Source organism: Heloderma suspectum, chromosome 1, assembly GCF_057233095.1.
Source record: "Heloderma suspectum isolate Gila_16-S chromosome 1, 16-S_ref, whole genome shotgun sequence".
In the NCBI taxonomy this organism is placed as follows: Eukaryota; Metazoa; Chordata; class Lepidosauria; order Squamata; family Helodermatidae; genus Heloderma; species Heloderma suspectum.
In genome coordinates, this window is record NC_139458.1 from 268818163 (window position 1) to 268834315 (window position 16153).

Below are 16153 nucleotides of genomic sequence, written 5' to 3' on the forward strand. Positions count from 1 at the left end.
TTATATATCTATTTTGATTAAAAGCATGCCAATTGATATTCTCTGTTACGGTTAAGGATATATATTCTACATTGATTTAAAGGGCTGTTGGCTGAACTATTGCTTTCAGTGTCAGTTGTAACAAGCTAACTGTATTATAATTGCCACCCTTATCACTAATGAATATTTTGGTGCTAAGTACATTGTTTCAGATATATAGATTTTTGATTTCCCAATTCTTTGGTAGCAAATTTGTTTGCAGAATAGCAAAGTGTAGTGTCCAAGGCTACAACCATAAATATACTTAACAGGAAGCAAGACCACTTAACTAAGTGGGGAATACTACATTATTAGATGAAATGTTTCTTCCTGCTCCATGCTTTGTCTAAATTGGCTGTTTTAAACTGACTCACGGTGGCATAAGTTTCTGCAGTCTCTGAAGTGCTGTATCCAAACTCTTTTGGAAGATGTGGTCTTTGAGCTGATTTATTAGAGATCAATAGGTTGTATCTGGTGATGGCCTTTTTGCAGATTAGCTTTTGATCTAGCAGAGACCTCACCTAATGGAAGGGAGGATGGGTATTTACCAATTGGTGCACCACATGTGGCCCCCTAAACTCTGGAGAGTTGAGCCCTCCAGAACAGTGTAAGAGGGGTGCAAGGAGCTGCACAGGGGAGGGGGACACCCCTTTCGTTACCAGAGGTCTCCACTAGATCAAAGTCTGAACTGTGAATGGAAGGACTCCATCCATTCATGGGCAGGCATAATTGGAAATGGCCCAGTGTGTTATCTTAAATGATTTTTTGAAAATGTACTGGATACTTCTGTGTTTCTAAACATTTAACTGGAATGTTTTATATTTGTGCCTTCTGTCATCTTTTGTAAGACTAAAAGTGAACTAATCTGTTTCACTGTTGCAGGTTAAAATATGTACATTACTGCTTTAACTCTTTTTGTAGGGCTGTTGTTCATCCTGACTTCCCATCTGTCTTGAAAGCGCTAGACATCGCTAATGCAGAAGTAGCCAATTGTTTAATTGACATGAGGGGTATAGAAACCATCCTGCTAATCAAAGTAAGATTTAACTCTTATACTTGTAATATGTACAATACCTTTAGTTGATCTTTTTGTGGTAGTTCAGGTCACTCAGTATTACCCAGACTGCTCACTAACTACATGATATGACTGCATCACCTGTAAGAAACAAATAATTTGAAATCACAGACGTTTTTCACACTGACTTCTTGGTTATGTTGGAAGAGAGTGGGGATGGAATTTCACGAGGATGATGAGAGGCTGTAAGGGAAAGGCTTGCTGGTTTGTTTGTTGTGGCAAAACAGAGATTGAGCTATGACTTGGTTAAAGGAGGTTCTCTGGTGATTGTAGGAGCCCCACCATTCTCTCTGTGCAAGGGAGAAATACTCATGAGTCCAAAAGAAGAAATTCTTGAAATACATTAGTTGGATAAAGATGAATGTAGACAACAGATAGTATTAGAATGTGCTTATTGGCCTTCAGCAGGATATTTGAAAGGTCAATTGCAGTGTGGCAGGAACTGTCTTAATGGTCACTAATTAGTATTTTCAAACACTGAGTTGTCAAGTTCCTTTTTAAAGCAATCTTAGTCCTAAATATTACAGATATAGAGAAGATACTTTTGTTGTGGTTGTTTTTTCCCATAGAGTAATCATGAAGCTCGTAAAGTTATGCAGCAAAACAAGCCTCCAAAAAATTGTAAAGAAGCTTTCACTGCTGATGGTGATCAGGTATTTGAGAATCGGTATTATTCTGCTGAACATCCCAGGCCCAGATTCCTCAGCAGAGATGTGGAGGCAGACATAAGGTTAGCATCAACTACTTACCAGCTTTCTCTACAAGACAGATGAGAATTATTTGCACCATTTCTGCTGTTCTGGCGTTTCTCCTGAAAACATTAGTCATAAAAAAAAGTTTTCTTTCTTTAAGCCATTTGGAGAAAGAAGTTGTAAACAAAAAAACTAATCTGTCAGCATTTCAACGAAGTATACATGATGTTGCGAAAGATATAAAAGAGAACGAACGCTTACATAGTGATCATTGTCGGCACCAAAAGGAATTACAGGTAAGAGGTACATAGAAAATAACTGCCACTTTGGAAAGTAACTTTTAATTGGCCTATTATATGTTAAAGTACTATCAGATGTTTTTAGAATATGAGCAATTCTTGTTTGTTCTGAATTTGATGTTTATTGTATTGAAAGCATCAAAGCATCCTGTTAATATAAAATGTCTAGGGGGCATGACCCACCAGCATAGGGAATACAAATGCTTCCGTATATTTCAATTAACAATGGGCTTATAAACACTTGGAATGTAGGGCAGTGTCTTTTAACCAGGGTTCCCTGAAACCCTTGGATTCTGTGAGCATAATCCAGGGGCTGTGCGACACTTTATAACTTTTCCTGCAAGAGAGGATATCCTTATATGGGTTGCTCCTCCCACTTGCTCCAACAGTCAGGAACATCTGGATTATCAGAATTGCCCTCTCACATAGGAGAGCAATCTACTTCCAGTTTCGTTTCCAGCTCCTCAAGCACTCCAGCCCTTTATAGCTATGGTTTGCCTTGCTTCTTCCTCTTTGTCCTTCTCTACCTTCTCCCTTAGATTCAAAAAAACAAAAACCTTTCCCCCTCTTTTTAGAGTTAGGAGCTTTTCTAATTGCAGTGGTAACCAGGTAACTGCACCCGCAATGCCTGATTTCAGCTTGGAAGTAGACAACCCTGGAATGTTGGGAGACTCCTTTCTGGAACCTAAATAAGAGACCACGGAGGCCTCTGGGAGTGAGTTGGTCCACTCGGATAAGACTCTGCCCAGCACTATCCAGCCACAGGCCAAAGCAGAGCCTGTCCTTCTCAGTGCAGGCAGGCCTAGTAGGAGCAAGGTGGGCCTGACACGGTGTTGTACCCTGACCCCACCCTTTCTGGAACCTAAAGAAGGGAACCATGGAGGCTTCTGGAGGCAAGTCAGTCCGCCTGGATAAGACTCCTCCCGACACCATCCAGCCACAGGCTGAAGCAGAGCCTGTCTTCCTCAGCACAGGCGGGCCTAGTAGGAGCAAGGCGGGCCTGATGCGACGTCATATCCTGACCCTGTCTGGAGACTGGGAATGATCCAAGGAGGACTCAGACAGGGGCCCAAGGGGCCCATATCCCAGCCAACTGCCCCCACTTCTCTCCCACTGCTGTTCATCGACGGCTCAGTGCTTCAGTCAGAGTTTCACCAGTGGATCCAGCAGATTGTCACAAGGGAAAGAGTCTGCCTGGCTACCCCTTTGCAGCAAGTCAGCACCTGGGATAAGTCCTTCAGTCTTCCCTCAGAGCTGACTGGGCACAAGCGCTGGAGAGATAACGGGGGCCAGGTGAGGGAATTGTTTTCTCCCCCCCCCCCCCCCGGTCAGGCATTGATGTTCCTCTTCCAGAGTGCTGCTGCCATTTTTGTTCCTGCCTTTTTCAGTACAGCTGCCATTTTGGGCAGACCATGTGGTATTAACAGCCCCCTAAACCCACCCCCTGGCTGGCCTATTCTGCAAGGGGCAGCAAGCGCAAGTCCACAGAGGGAGAGGATCCTTCTCCTTTACCCAAAGAGGACAAAAAAAGTCCCCTCTTGCTCCCAGATAATTGGATTCAGAGGCAGCCTTTTCTCCACTCCTGTCTGAGGGTGGACAGGAAGACCTTTCAGCAGAGCTCCCTACTCAAAGCCCAGCCTCAGAAAGGCTTTTTCATACTGAGGATTTCCCAGTCTTATTAATAAAGCCACTATGACCCTGGACCTGAATTCTGAGGGTGGCAGGCAGGAAAAGAAGCAGGACTCTGATCTTCTGGAAGGGGTAGCAGATGTTTTTCCTAACCACACCACACCCTCCTTTGCTGTTCCCTTCCCCAGCACCTTTATGGAAATGATAGCGGTGGAATTGGATAAACTAGGCTCATCCAGAACCAAATTGTTCCTTTACAAAAAAATATAATTTGCTTAAAAATGGTAACAAACAAATCACAAGTGCCCCTGGCAGATTCCCTTGTGACTGCCCTAGTTTTTGGCACCCAATATTCAAAGGATGGGGATGATACTCCCAAGAACCCAGTGGACAGAAAGGGGGAACTGGGCCTCTGTAAGGCTCATGAGGCCTCATCACAGGGCTTCATCCACAGTATCGATTATGGCCAGTGTCTACTATCTCTGAGTGAAGGACATTCTAAAAGATTTTCCAGGGAATAATATCAAACTCCACCAGGGAACTAATAAACTGCTGAAGTCAGTGGTCTTCATGGCCAATGGCAGTTCGGATGCCATCTGATTCATTGCCAGAGCCCAGGTGGCAGCTGTATCAATCAGACGTTTCAGAAGGAGACACTCTGCACCATTCTTGAATTTCTCCAGACCAGAATTTTTCTGGGATCTCTGGATCTCACAGAAGCATACTTGCATGTCCCAATTCACCCAGCTCACGGACAATATCTGCAAACCACAGTATCTGCGGTTTGCCTATCAGGGAAATATTATCAATACAGAGGGCCCCCCCCCCCAATTTGGTCTCTCCTCTGCCCCCAGAGTCTTCACAAAGATCTTAGTACTATCAATAGTACAGCAGAGGAGGCAGCGAATTCGCCTCTGTCCTTACTTCAACGTCATTCTAATCAAGTCTCCCTCACTCTCAACAGGGAATTCAGGATGTCCACAAGACATTAGCATGTCTTCAGTCACATGTTTTTCTGTTGAATGTCAGAAAAAGTTAGTTTTACCCTTCCAGGAAACTGCAGCACCTCAGGGAGGTTCTGAACATGCAATCAGGTATAGTCTGCCTTCTGCCGGAAAGACTGGGAAAGCTCCAGGCCATGGGAAGAATGATAATTAAGAATCCCACCCCAGAACTGATGGCCCTAGCACATTGCAGAGGTTGTGATGGTTATAATAGATTGTGTCCTGTGGGCCAGAAAACACTGCAGGCCTCTTTAATGGCTTATTCACATTCCAGAAGGATATAGCTACCCAGAGACATTTACCAAGCCAGTTATCTTTGGAGGGAAGTCAGTCCTTGACCTGATGGCTCTCCCCCTCAGTTCTTAGGGGGCAATCCTTCAGCAAGAGCCCCTCAGTCCAAATTACAACAGATGCCATCCTTCAGGGTTGGGGGTCCCACTGCAGATCCATCCAGGTAGATGGAGCCTAGAGGAAGCATTGCACAGCATCAACTGGCTGGAGGTGAGGCCAATCCATCTGGCTCTCCTTACCTTCAGCCACCTGATCAAACACAAGGTGGAGCTTGTAAGAACAGACAACACGATGGCCAGGCACACGTGAATCTCCAGGAAGGGACGAGGTCACACTCCCTCATGGCCGAGGTGGACCACCTCCTGCAGTGGGCAGAGTCAAACCTTGTATCCCTGTCAGCCAAGTACATTGAAGGGGATTTAAGCTCTGCTACAGCCTGGCTGAGCCAACATGATGTCAGCTAGACAGGATGGAGCCTCAATTCAGAGGTCTTTCAGGGCATAGTTCAGTGTTTCGGTACACCAGGCATGGACTTGTTTTCATCTCCTGTGAACCACAAGGTGAGCAGATTCCTTTCCAGGTCTACAGCAGATGTTGCGGAAGACATAAATGACATGTCTGCTCCTTTGTCTACGGGCATCCTGTGCACCTTTCCTCCAAGCTTCATGTTAGCTCAGGCCCTGCGCAGAATGCAGACGGAGCAGGTGCACGTGATCCAGGTGGTGCCAAACTCACCGAGAAGGGCCTGTTACTCAGACTTTTACTGGCAGTGGCATTGTGGCCTCTACTAATAGCTCCAGACCTTCTCTGTCAGGGAAAAATCTTCAGTCCAGACTCGTTGGTTACAACCCCGTGCCTAGCATGTGAAAGGCTGGTTAGTACTAGAAGGTACAGGTTACAACACAAAAGTTATATCAACTATCTTCCCACACAGAATCAACAAACAGGATATATGAGATCTCATGGACAGTTTTTTGCAGTTGGTGCAGAAGAAAAGGGAAGGATCCAATTAAGACAGGTATGACAGTGGTCCTGGCCTTCCTTCAAAATGGGTCAGGGGCTTCAGCCCAATACTCTTTAAGAGGCAGAACATGGCATTATCCTCTGTACTATCTGGGTCTTGCCATAGATCCCTGACAGTGCACCCCCATATAAAATGTTTTCTAAGGGGTGCTTCCTTACTAAAGCCACCACCTATCCTCAGGTACCCCACTTGGGATCTGAATAAATTGTTAAAGCTCTTAGCAAGCACCCCATCAAGCCTCTATGGGTGATACTTGGCTCAACAATACTACAAGCAAGAAGGATCTTGGAATTGTTGTAGATCACAAGCTGAATATGAGCCAACAATGTGATGTGGCTGCAAAAAAGGCGAATGCTCTTTTGGGCTGCATTCATAGAAGCATAGCTTCCAAATCCCAGGAATTACTAGTTCCCCTCTACTCAGCACTGGTTAGGCCTCATCTGGACTACTGTGTCCAGTTCTGGGCACCACACTTTAAGAAGGATGCAGACAAACTGGAGAGGGTTCAGAGGAGGGCAACAAAGAAGATCAGGGTACTGGAAACTAAGCCCTATGAGGAGAGACTGAAAGAACTGGGCATGTTTAGCCTTGAGAAGAGAAAACTGAGGGGAGATATGATAGCACTCTTCAAGTACTTGAAAGGTTGTCACAGAGAGGAAGGCCAGGATCTCTTCTCGATCATCCCAGAATGCAGGACATGGAATCATGGGCTCAAGTTACAGGAGGCCAGATTCCGTCTGAACATCAGGAAAAATTTCCAGACTGTTGGAGCAGTACGACAATGGAACCAATTCCCTAGAAAGGTAGAGGACTCCCACGCTGGAGGCTTTCAAGACGAGGCTGGACAGCATCTGTCTGGGATGCTTTGACTTGGATTCCTGCATTGAGCAGGGGGTTGGACTTGATGGTCTTATAGGCCCCTTCCAACCCTACTATTCTTTGATTCTATGACACCTTTGCTTTGGCTGAGGTGTCTTTCAGCTGAAGGGTGCTTCATCTGATGGTTGCAGTTTAATTGTCAGTGTTAGCAGTGACTTAACCTCCCAGTTTGGGCACTGCTGTTAGATGTCCCATATAAGGATATCCTCCTCCGCTGCAGGAAAAAAGGAGTGTTGTTACTTACAGTGATACGTTCATTTTCTGCTGTGGAGGATACCCTGCATGGCCGGCAGTAATCTGTTGGTGCTGGAGGTTTTCCTCAATTAGTTTCTTCTTCTTAAGGTATTGGCCAGTGATTTTACTAATAAGTTATGGGAAATTTGAGGCTGAGACCTCGTCTGAACTGGAAGTGAGAGGGCAATTCAGTGAGAGGGCAATTCAGTTAATTTGCATGTTTCAGCCTATTGGAGCGAGTGGGAGGAGCAACCAATATAAGGATATTCTCCATCCACTGCAGAAAATGGTACTTACCGTGATTTGTTCAATGTTCTACCTCATGCACTAAATATTAATTAGTACAAATATTTACCTTTGCATTATTTTGTAATTTGTAAATTACTTATTACTGGTTTTTTACTTTGCTTTTTTAACTTTGGGGAGACAGGAAAGGGAATTGAGAGTCCATATATTATCACAAGATGTCAGTAGGGGTTCCTTCCTCTACCAAAAGAACCACCAGTTGAAAACCACTGACATAAAGTTTTCCAAGTATGGGTCATGAACCCTATGGAAAGGTAGAAATAGGTCCTGATGCAGCGATCCTATTGAATTCAGACTGGGGACAAATCAGTTTATATCTGGTACATGTCAGTTTCTCATATATTCCATCGTAAGTCTGTTCCTTGCAGTCTCTGGATCAGTCTACAATTAAAAAAAACAAAAACCTCACAAAAACTTGCATTTTCATACGTAACTTTCCCTTATATATGCAACTTTGTATGCAACTTTCTATAATATATGCAGTTTTTCAGCCGTGAACTGATGACTGTTCCAAGCAGCATATTAATCTGGAAAGTGAAAATTAGGTTAGTTCACTTAAAAATGCGGACCAAACAAAATTCTCTGGCATCTCTATGTCGTATGGGAGGAGGGAACATGTAGGAATGAGAAAGGACGTATGGTGTGTGCATTGAGGACCTGGAACAGAGGATTAAATGTTGGCATGGGTGGGAGGTTGTGAGACTGGGAAAGAAATGGCATAGGAGGAGTAGAGATTAGTTATTTTAATATTTTAACTGTTTTTATGTATTACTGCTGTGAGTCGCCTTGGGAGGGCTTCTGCCCTGAAAGGCGGCCAAGACATTTTTTTAAATAAATAAATGAATTGGGTATAGCTAGTGATGTTTCTAGGGTGGGACATGTTTAATGTATACTATTTTTAGACAAGAGGTGTCATTTCATAATGGAAACACAGGTGTACTGTATTTTTAAATAAGTTGAGTAAATTAATTCTAATGTATTTCACTTGTAATTCTTGAAAAAAAAAAACAGCTTTGCATCTTTTGCTTTGCATTGGTGGTTCTCAGTTTTTATAAAACCATAATTACATAGATTCATTTGTACCTTTTTTGCCGTTTTTAATAGTGTAGAGTTCTTTGGCTTAATTTTCATGTAGATTAAAAATGGGCTCTGGATCTTGCTGATTTGTTTTACTATGCCCCTCAAATATTCATTACTTTTCAAATGGGCCATTGAGGCATAACTTTTTTAGGCCAGTTCAAGCGACCACACAGTTGCCCTTTCCCCAGGCTAGGAGCTTCCCTGTGCTTTGGGGCTTGTGAGTGGATAGAACACTTCCAAAGGGAAGCTGTGGATTCTTCCTGGGGAGCTTGCATGGGGACTTCATGATTCCAAGACTGGGAAACCACAAAATAGGTTCAACAGCTGTTGTTCATATTTGCTTAGGATTTTGGCAGTGTTTTGTCACCTCGAATGGGCAATTTGTGATGTTAAAACTGAAACACACACACATGTGTCGCAACTGAGCTCAGTTACACTGAAAGCTGTGCAGTGCAATCTTATGCATGTTGACTTGGAAGCAAGTCCCACTATGTTCCATGGAATTTACCCTCACGTAAGTGTGTGCAGGTTTGCAGCCTTAATCTAGATATTTGTCCTATGATACTCATTATGTATGGAGAAAGATAACATGGCTGGAATATACATGAATATTAATCTACCCACTAGCTTGTAGCCACAGTGCACATTTGTCACATTCCCATCCGGTGCGAAGGAGACATCCATCATGGGTTAACTCCTCCCACTGCCCAGGACAGGCAAGGAACATGTGACCAAGCTTTTTGCCTCGGTCCTGGCCTCTGTGGCTCCTCCCAGCCACCTCATTCCTTGCCTTTGCCCAGGACAGACCTTGTTCTCATCTCTCCTCAACAATCTCCTTTTCCAGGCCTCATTTTTCCTTTCAATCCTTGTTCTACCTCTTCCTTAACAAACTTTTCTTTTTCTAGTTTGTCTTTTCTTTTCTTTTTGGTTTGTTTTTAAAAGAGAGAAAAGGTTTTGCTGACCTTTTTCTGGCTCATCTGCCTTTTCAAGATGGCATCACCTACCAAGAAGAGCTCCAAACCTGGTAAGAAAAAAGAAAAGGCGCCTTCGGTAAGGCATATCAGAGTTCTCTGGAATCCAGCTGCTGATCACAAGGCACCACCCCTGCTTGTCCTTGAAGAGCTGACAGTTGCTCCTGGCTCCGATAGTGAGGAGTTTACAAGAGGGCCAGTAGCGTCCAGGCATAGCCTACGCATGTACCGACTGTGGCCATAGCAACCATAGCTCTGCAAACACAAATAGATTGGAGCGGATCCCTTGCGAAATTGGATGACATGGGATCTTGCGGCCTCTCCATAGTTCCTGCCTTGGAAGAGGCCAACCCAGACATCAATCCAGATAAGTTTGTGAGGGCATATAAGTGCTCGTTGGGGTCCTAGGAACAGGAGGAAGCTGGAACATGCCCATTGTTTTCCTGCCAAAAATCGGTTTCATTTTCCCAGGATCATGCAGCCTGCATTTTGCAAACACAGCCTTTTCCAAGAGATAATACGAAGGCACAGCAACCTCTTCTCCAACAGGAAATTCAGCCCCTCCCTCCCCAGGATCAGGCTTTGTTTAAAACAATTCAACAGGTCATTAGAAGGGAATTGGCTCAGCTCTCTGATCAATGAAGGGGATATAAAAAAATGCAGGGAAAGGACTCCTTCCTCAAAGCCAAAGAAAAAACGAAAGAGGGCACTTCAGGCCAAGCACCCCAACTCGACTAATAAACTAAATTGCCCACATCTTCTGCTGAATCAGCCCCTGATTCTCCTGACCCTCACCTCATGGTCAAGGGAAAACATCGTAAGTCAAATCTCACCTGAGCACCCTTCTGACTCAGATTCTCTTGTTTTGCTAGATGAATGGTCAGGTGAATGGTCAGATCCAGGGACAGTGGATGAACCTTCCAGTGTAAGATTATTTAAAAATGACAATTTTCTTCCTATTCTGTCCAAAGCTATGGCTTCGCTGAACATTAATTCTTTTCAGGAAACAACCAAGCAGCCTTCCAGAAGTAAAGCATTATTCCCAGACCCCAAACCAGCTAACCATGAGGTACCTTTTCCTTCCTCTTTTGAAAAATTGGTTAAAGCTGAATGGAAGGCCCCTTGCCAGGCCAAAAGAAGCTCTAGCATAGCTCAAAAATTTTACTCCTTACCATAGCCGATTATGGAAGAACTTAAGGTTCCTATAGTTGATGCTCCAGTGGCAGCCTTACTTTCAGGAGCCATAAATCCTAAGGATGAGGGCTCCCCCATCGAGGATCCTAGTGAAACATATTGAAGCAGCGCTGAAAAGAGCTCATGAAGCTACAGCTTTTGCTCCCCGTGCTTCCTGTACAGTTTATTTTTCTCTCTCCAGCCACTCCTGTGAGTTGAAGATATTATCAGCGATAAAGAGCTGGATAGTTTTTCCTTGCTTAGGAGTCTTTCTCAGTTATACAAGATATACACCTTCATTTCAAATGCCACACAGGATTCCATGACTTTTGTGGCACGTTCCATTGCTTCAAACACAGTGACAAGACATTCACTGTGGCTGAAACACTCAAACGTGGATGCTTATTCCAAAGGAAACCTAAGAACAGTTCCTGTCACAGGAACACGCCTCTTTGGAGAGGAAGCCCTCAAAAACATTTTAGTGGAAACCAAAGATAAGTGCTATGCCCTCTTCATTGAAGAGGGATGAGAGGAGGTTCTCTAACCGATTTCCCTCCTCCTCTTCTTCTTCTTTCCATTCTTTCAGATCTCCATTCAGTTCATCCTTTTGGCCATGCACTTATAAGTTCACAAAGCCCACATGGTCCAGAACCAGGCTCCAACCTAGAGCTCAGACCCCCAACCTTGGAAGGTCAGGCCTGGCTCAGTCCTCCAAAGCTCCTCACCAACAATTCCGACTCCCTTCCTGCACGTGTTGGAGGAAGGCTACAACACTTCTTTCACATGTGGGAACAGACAGTACTGGACACCTGGACTCAACATTATTCTACAAGGCTATTTCTTGGAGTTTCACTCCACTCCCAGGAACAGGTTTCTTCCCTTCTCCCTTTCCAGGTCCATTCACAAACAACAACGGATGGCAGCAGAACCTGTCCCACCTCCTGAGCACATCCAGAGGGTATATTCCCTACTCTTCCTGGTGCCCAAGAAGGGAGGGTCCTCCTGGTGTGCCATACTGGATCTGAAACACCTCAACAGGTTTGTGGCACACAGCAAATTCAGGATAGAGACCCTCCAGGCTATCAAAGAGGCTCTACATCAGGGGGATTACCTTTCATCCATAGACCTTACGGAGGTTTATCTCCATGTTCCCATTGTTGCACAACACCAGAGATTTCTTCGCTTCTTCTACAAGGGCACCATTTTCAGTACGGGGCAAAGCCTTCGGCCTGGCATCAGCACCAAGAGTCTTTTCCAAGCTAACGCTGGCAGTGGTAGCCCACCTCAGACTCAAGGCCATTCACATTTATCCCTATCTAGATGACCTTCTTCGAATGTCTCAATCATTGTCAAAGGCCCGTGCACAACTACAGAACACTCTCTTGTCTCCAAGACCACAGGTTCTTGATAAACTTCCAAAAGAGCCATCTCCAACCCTCCCAATCACTCATCCACCTGGGGGTGGTTTTAGGCTCCTCCAAAGGAATAATCTCCCTGGCCCCAGACAGGTTATCCAAGATCCACCAGGTAGTGAAGTCCCTCCTTCTAGCTCGCTCAGCAGATGTTATGTTCCTTGCTGAAGCGCTGGGTCTCATGTTATCCTGCTTAGGGATTGTCCCATGAGCCAGGTTACATTCTGTATCCTTGCAGTGGCTGCTTTCTCCGCTTTCAGTCCAAAATAAGCCACAGATGCCACATCAAGGTCAGTCTGCCACAATCAGTCGGAACTTCTCTCCTCTGGTGGAGAAAACCACACAACATAGCAAAGGACACACCCATCCAGGAACCCCATTGCATCATTGTGACCACAGATGCCAGCCTGGAGGGTTGGGGAGCTCACTTCCAGGGCCATCCCATTCAGGGGATCTGGCCTGATGTGAAACTCCACAGTATCAACTGGCTGGAATTACGAGCAATCCACCTTGCCATCAAACACTTTGTCCAACTCATGGGTCCTGTCCATTAGAACAGACAGCACCACAGCCTTAGCCCACATTAATCATCAAGGAGGCATGAAATCCAAATTTCTTCACATGAAGAGCTCTTCCTTCCTCCATTGGGTGGTACACAGCATCCTGTCTGTCACTGCGCAGCACATCCAGGGGACCCTCAACATGGAAGCCGATTTTCTCAGTCAGCAGCAACTCGACCCAGGCAAGTGGACTCTCAATCCAACAGTTTTTCAGAGTCATTGCCATCACTTCAGCCCACCCCTGGTGGACATATTTGCCTCCCTACACAGCAATCAGCTACCTCACTTCTTCTCCAGACTTCTAGCTTGAAGAGCAAAAGCCACAGATGCTCTCCCCTCCCTCTGGCTCAGGGGCAGACTTTGCTCATTCCTGCCATTTCCGTTTTGGCCAGGGTCCTCAGGAAGAGCAAGAAAGAACGGGCAACCATAATTCTCATAGCATCCTTTGGGCCCGGAGACCTTGGTTCTCCCAAATCCTACAACTGGCAGAGTCAGACCCCTGGTTCCTTCCACTGACATTCGACCTTCTCACGCAAGGCCCCGTGTGGCATCCAGACCCCGAATGGCTGCAGCTTGCCACCTGGCTACTGAATGCTGCACCTTCCTCTCCCTAGGCTATTCAGCCAAGGTAATAAACACCATGCTGTCTTCCAGGAGACCATCCACCAATCGAATATATGAAACAACCTGGAAGGCATTCATTCATTGGTGCAGGAGGAAATGCGTAGATCACAAGATGGCAGGAATCGAAGAGTTGCTCTTGTTCCTGCAAGCAGGGCTAGTTATGGGACTCAAAGCAAACACACTTCAAAGACAAACCACACCCCTTCCTTCTGTCCTTTCCAAGCCCTGCCACAAGTCACTTAGTGCTCACCCGCACGTTCAATGATTCCTCAGAGGAGTACCGCTTATCTCCCCTCCAGTTATACGTCCTTTCCCTACATGGAACCTGAATACAATCCTTTCTGCTCTCACTGCTCCACCCTTTGATCCTCTCAGAACTGTGTCTCTACATTTCCAGGTGAGTTTCAGAGTTATTGTCCCTCTCCATGAGGGACCACCTCTGCACATTCAGCAAGGACTCTATCACACTCTGGTTGGATCCACCTTTCATTCCCAAAATTAACACACTCTTTCACAGAACACAAGAAATTGTTCTTCCCTCCTTCTTCCCTAATCCTTCTCACCCCTCTGAATGGGTCTGGCACAAACTGGACGGTAGAAGGGCCATCAAAATCTACCTTAAGAGGACTGAAGAACTCAGATGTTTTGATTCCTTATTCATTTCCTTTTATCCAGCAGCCTTAGGGCAGGAAGCTTCCCTTGCTACCCTTGCCAGGTGGCTCAAGGCATGTATTTTTGTAGGATATGAAGTTAAAAAACTCCCTAAACCTGCACATGTTACAGCACACTCCAGCAGGGCCGTGGCTGCCTCAGTGGCTTTTTCTACTAACACCCCCTTAGCCGAGATCTGTAGGGCAGCCACGTGGTCCTCAAACTGTACATTCGTAAGGCATTATAGGATGGACAAATATGCTTCTGCTGAAGCAGCCTTCGGACGTAGAGTGTTACAACAGGTATGACCTCAACCGTAGGGCAGGCTTTTGGGCCCGCCCTATGGGAATAGTAGCTTTTGTACATCCCATGATGGATGTCTCCTTCATACCAGATGGGAATGGAAAGTTGGGTACTTACCGTGAAGTTCCATTCTGATGCAGTGCACAGGAGACATCCATACCGCACCCTCTGGCAAGCTGACCACTCCTGTTAATACTAAAATGTATTACAATTTCTCTCATGGAGCATGCCAATACCCAGAGAGGTTTTTTTCTCCTCTTCCGTTCTACCTTCTATTTTTTGAATTACTACATTAACAGCTCCTCAATAGCTACTCGGTCCAAATGCTCAGCTAGAAAAGAACTGGCTGGGAGGAGCCACAGAGGCCAGGACCAAGGCAAAAAGCTTTGTCACATGTTCCTTGCTTGTCCTGAGCAGTGGGAGGAGTTAACCCATGATGGAAGTTTCCTGCGCACCGAATCAGAATGGAGCTTCACAGTAAGTACCCAACTTCCCATTCTACATATTAATCCACTGCAGTCAGCAGAAATCATATATGAATAAAGAACTACATGTAGTTGAGGAAACAGTTTGATAAAATAATACAGATAGCGCAGAGTGAGCCAAACTTAAGTTGTGATTAGGGGAAAATGTCTCCCCCAGCGATATCAGTCTTGGTGTTTTGGCTTTTCCCTTGTAGGAAATATGAACATCAAGAAATACATTTGCTGTCTTCATAGCTCCATTACAGCAGTAGCTCATTTCTTCTGTAATTCTCGGAACATTAAATCAGAGCTCAGAAGCCTTTTTTCCCAAGTTGATTTATACAGGTCACTGTTTAAACATTATTAAATGAGTTGTTTTAAAATGTTTTTTGGGACTGTTACTCATATTTAATCCAAAACCTTAACAGTACAAACCTGTATATGTCTGCTTGGAAGTAAACCCCACATAAATGTGTATTGGGTTGAACCCAAAAGATTTGTTGAATCCACTGTGGATTTTTTGCATAATATTTCTTTTCATTGCCATTACAGATAAAAATGAGAAAAGTAAAGCTAGAAATTACGGATCTTGAAAATGTAGAAGAACACCAGTCAGTGGTCATCTCTGCACTAGTAAGAATTGTTTGGGTGCTTACTATCTTTATAGTATCTATATCATAGAAGTGTGTGTGCTGAGGACAGAGCGTAATTCTTATTACTTGTCAATAAGAATTCATTGCTCTTTTTTTTTTAGCTGAGCAACAAACAAGTTAATCGGTATCAAGTAAAGAACAAATATTTAATTCCATACAATGAGGAGAAAAGGAACACAAAATTACATAGAAGCCCATTAAAAGACATTTTCTTGTATAAAATTTAAACAAGATTAAGACAAAATTAAAACAACCAGTACCCCTTAACAATTCTGCAGAAGTTGCTTATGACGTTTTACAGCTTTGAATACAAACTTTGCACCTGATTCAGTTGCATAATATTGGACAAAGAGGCCATATACCATTCTAAAGACCTTCTTTAAAGAGGTCCTTTCCTAAAGAGGAAAGGAGCATTGGACAAATAAATCTGGTTCTTACATTTCTATAAAAAACATAATAGTAACACATGTTGGACTGCAACTCCCATCATCCCTTACCATTGGCTATGCTGGGTTAGGGCTGATGGGAGTTGCAGTCCAACAACATCTGGAAGGCTATCCATTCACCCCTGCTGTAGAGCAGAAAGCTTATGAGCTAACCAAAGTAAGGAAGATAGAAATATGACACCAAGGTATTTGAATCTTGTCGCTTGCTATATGGAATGCCCATCCAAGACTAGGGATGTCAGAGAATTCCGCCACGGATCTCAGTGAGGCCGAATGCCAGTGTATTCGGCTCCCCGAAATCCGTGGCGGAACGAAGCCCCCGCCCCACCAACCCACGAAGGCGCACGAAACGGAGCACTTACCTG

At 44.6% G+C, this 16153-nt stretch overlaps 1 protein-coding gene across 11 annotated transcripts in view; it reads left to right on the plus strand.

Moving 5' to 3' along the window:
• Positions 1-16153, plus strand: part of SMC6 (structural maintenance of chromosomes 6) — a 108687-nt gene that overhangs the window by 40894 nt on the left and 51640 nt on the right. For 10 of the 11 annotated variants that reach the window (XR_014786537.1, XR_014786538.1, XM_084826582.1 and 7 more), the window contains 4 exons: positions 940-1054; positions 1663-1823; positions 1946-2081; positions 15242-15322. Coding sequence is in view for 9 of the 11 variants with exons in the window: in XM_084826582.1 (XP_084682708.1) it covers positions 940-1054; positions 1663-1823; positions 1946-2081; positions 15242-15322 (493 nt within the window). In the remaining 2 variants the exon portion in view is untranslated. The remainder of the gene's footprint in view (positions 1-939; positions 1055-1662; positions 1824-1945; positions 2082-15241; positions 15323-16153) is intronic. The other variant, XM_084826578.1, reaches the window with a different exon arrangement.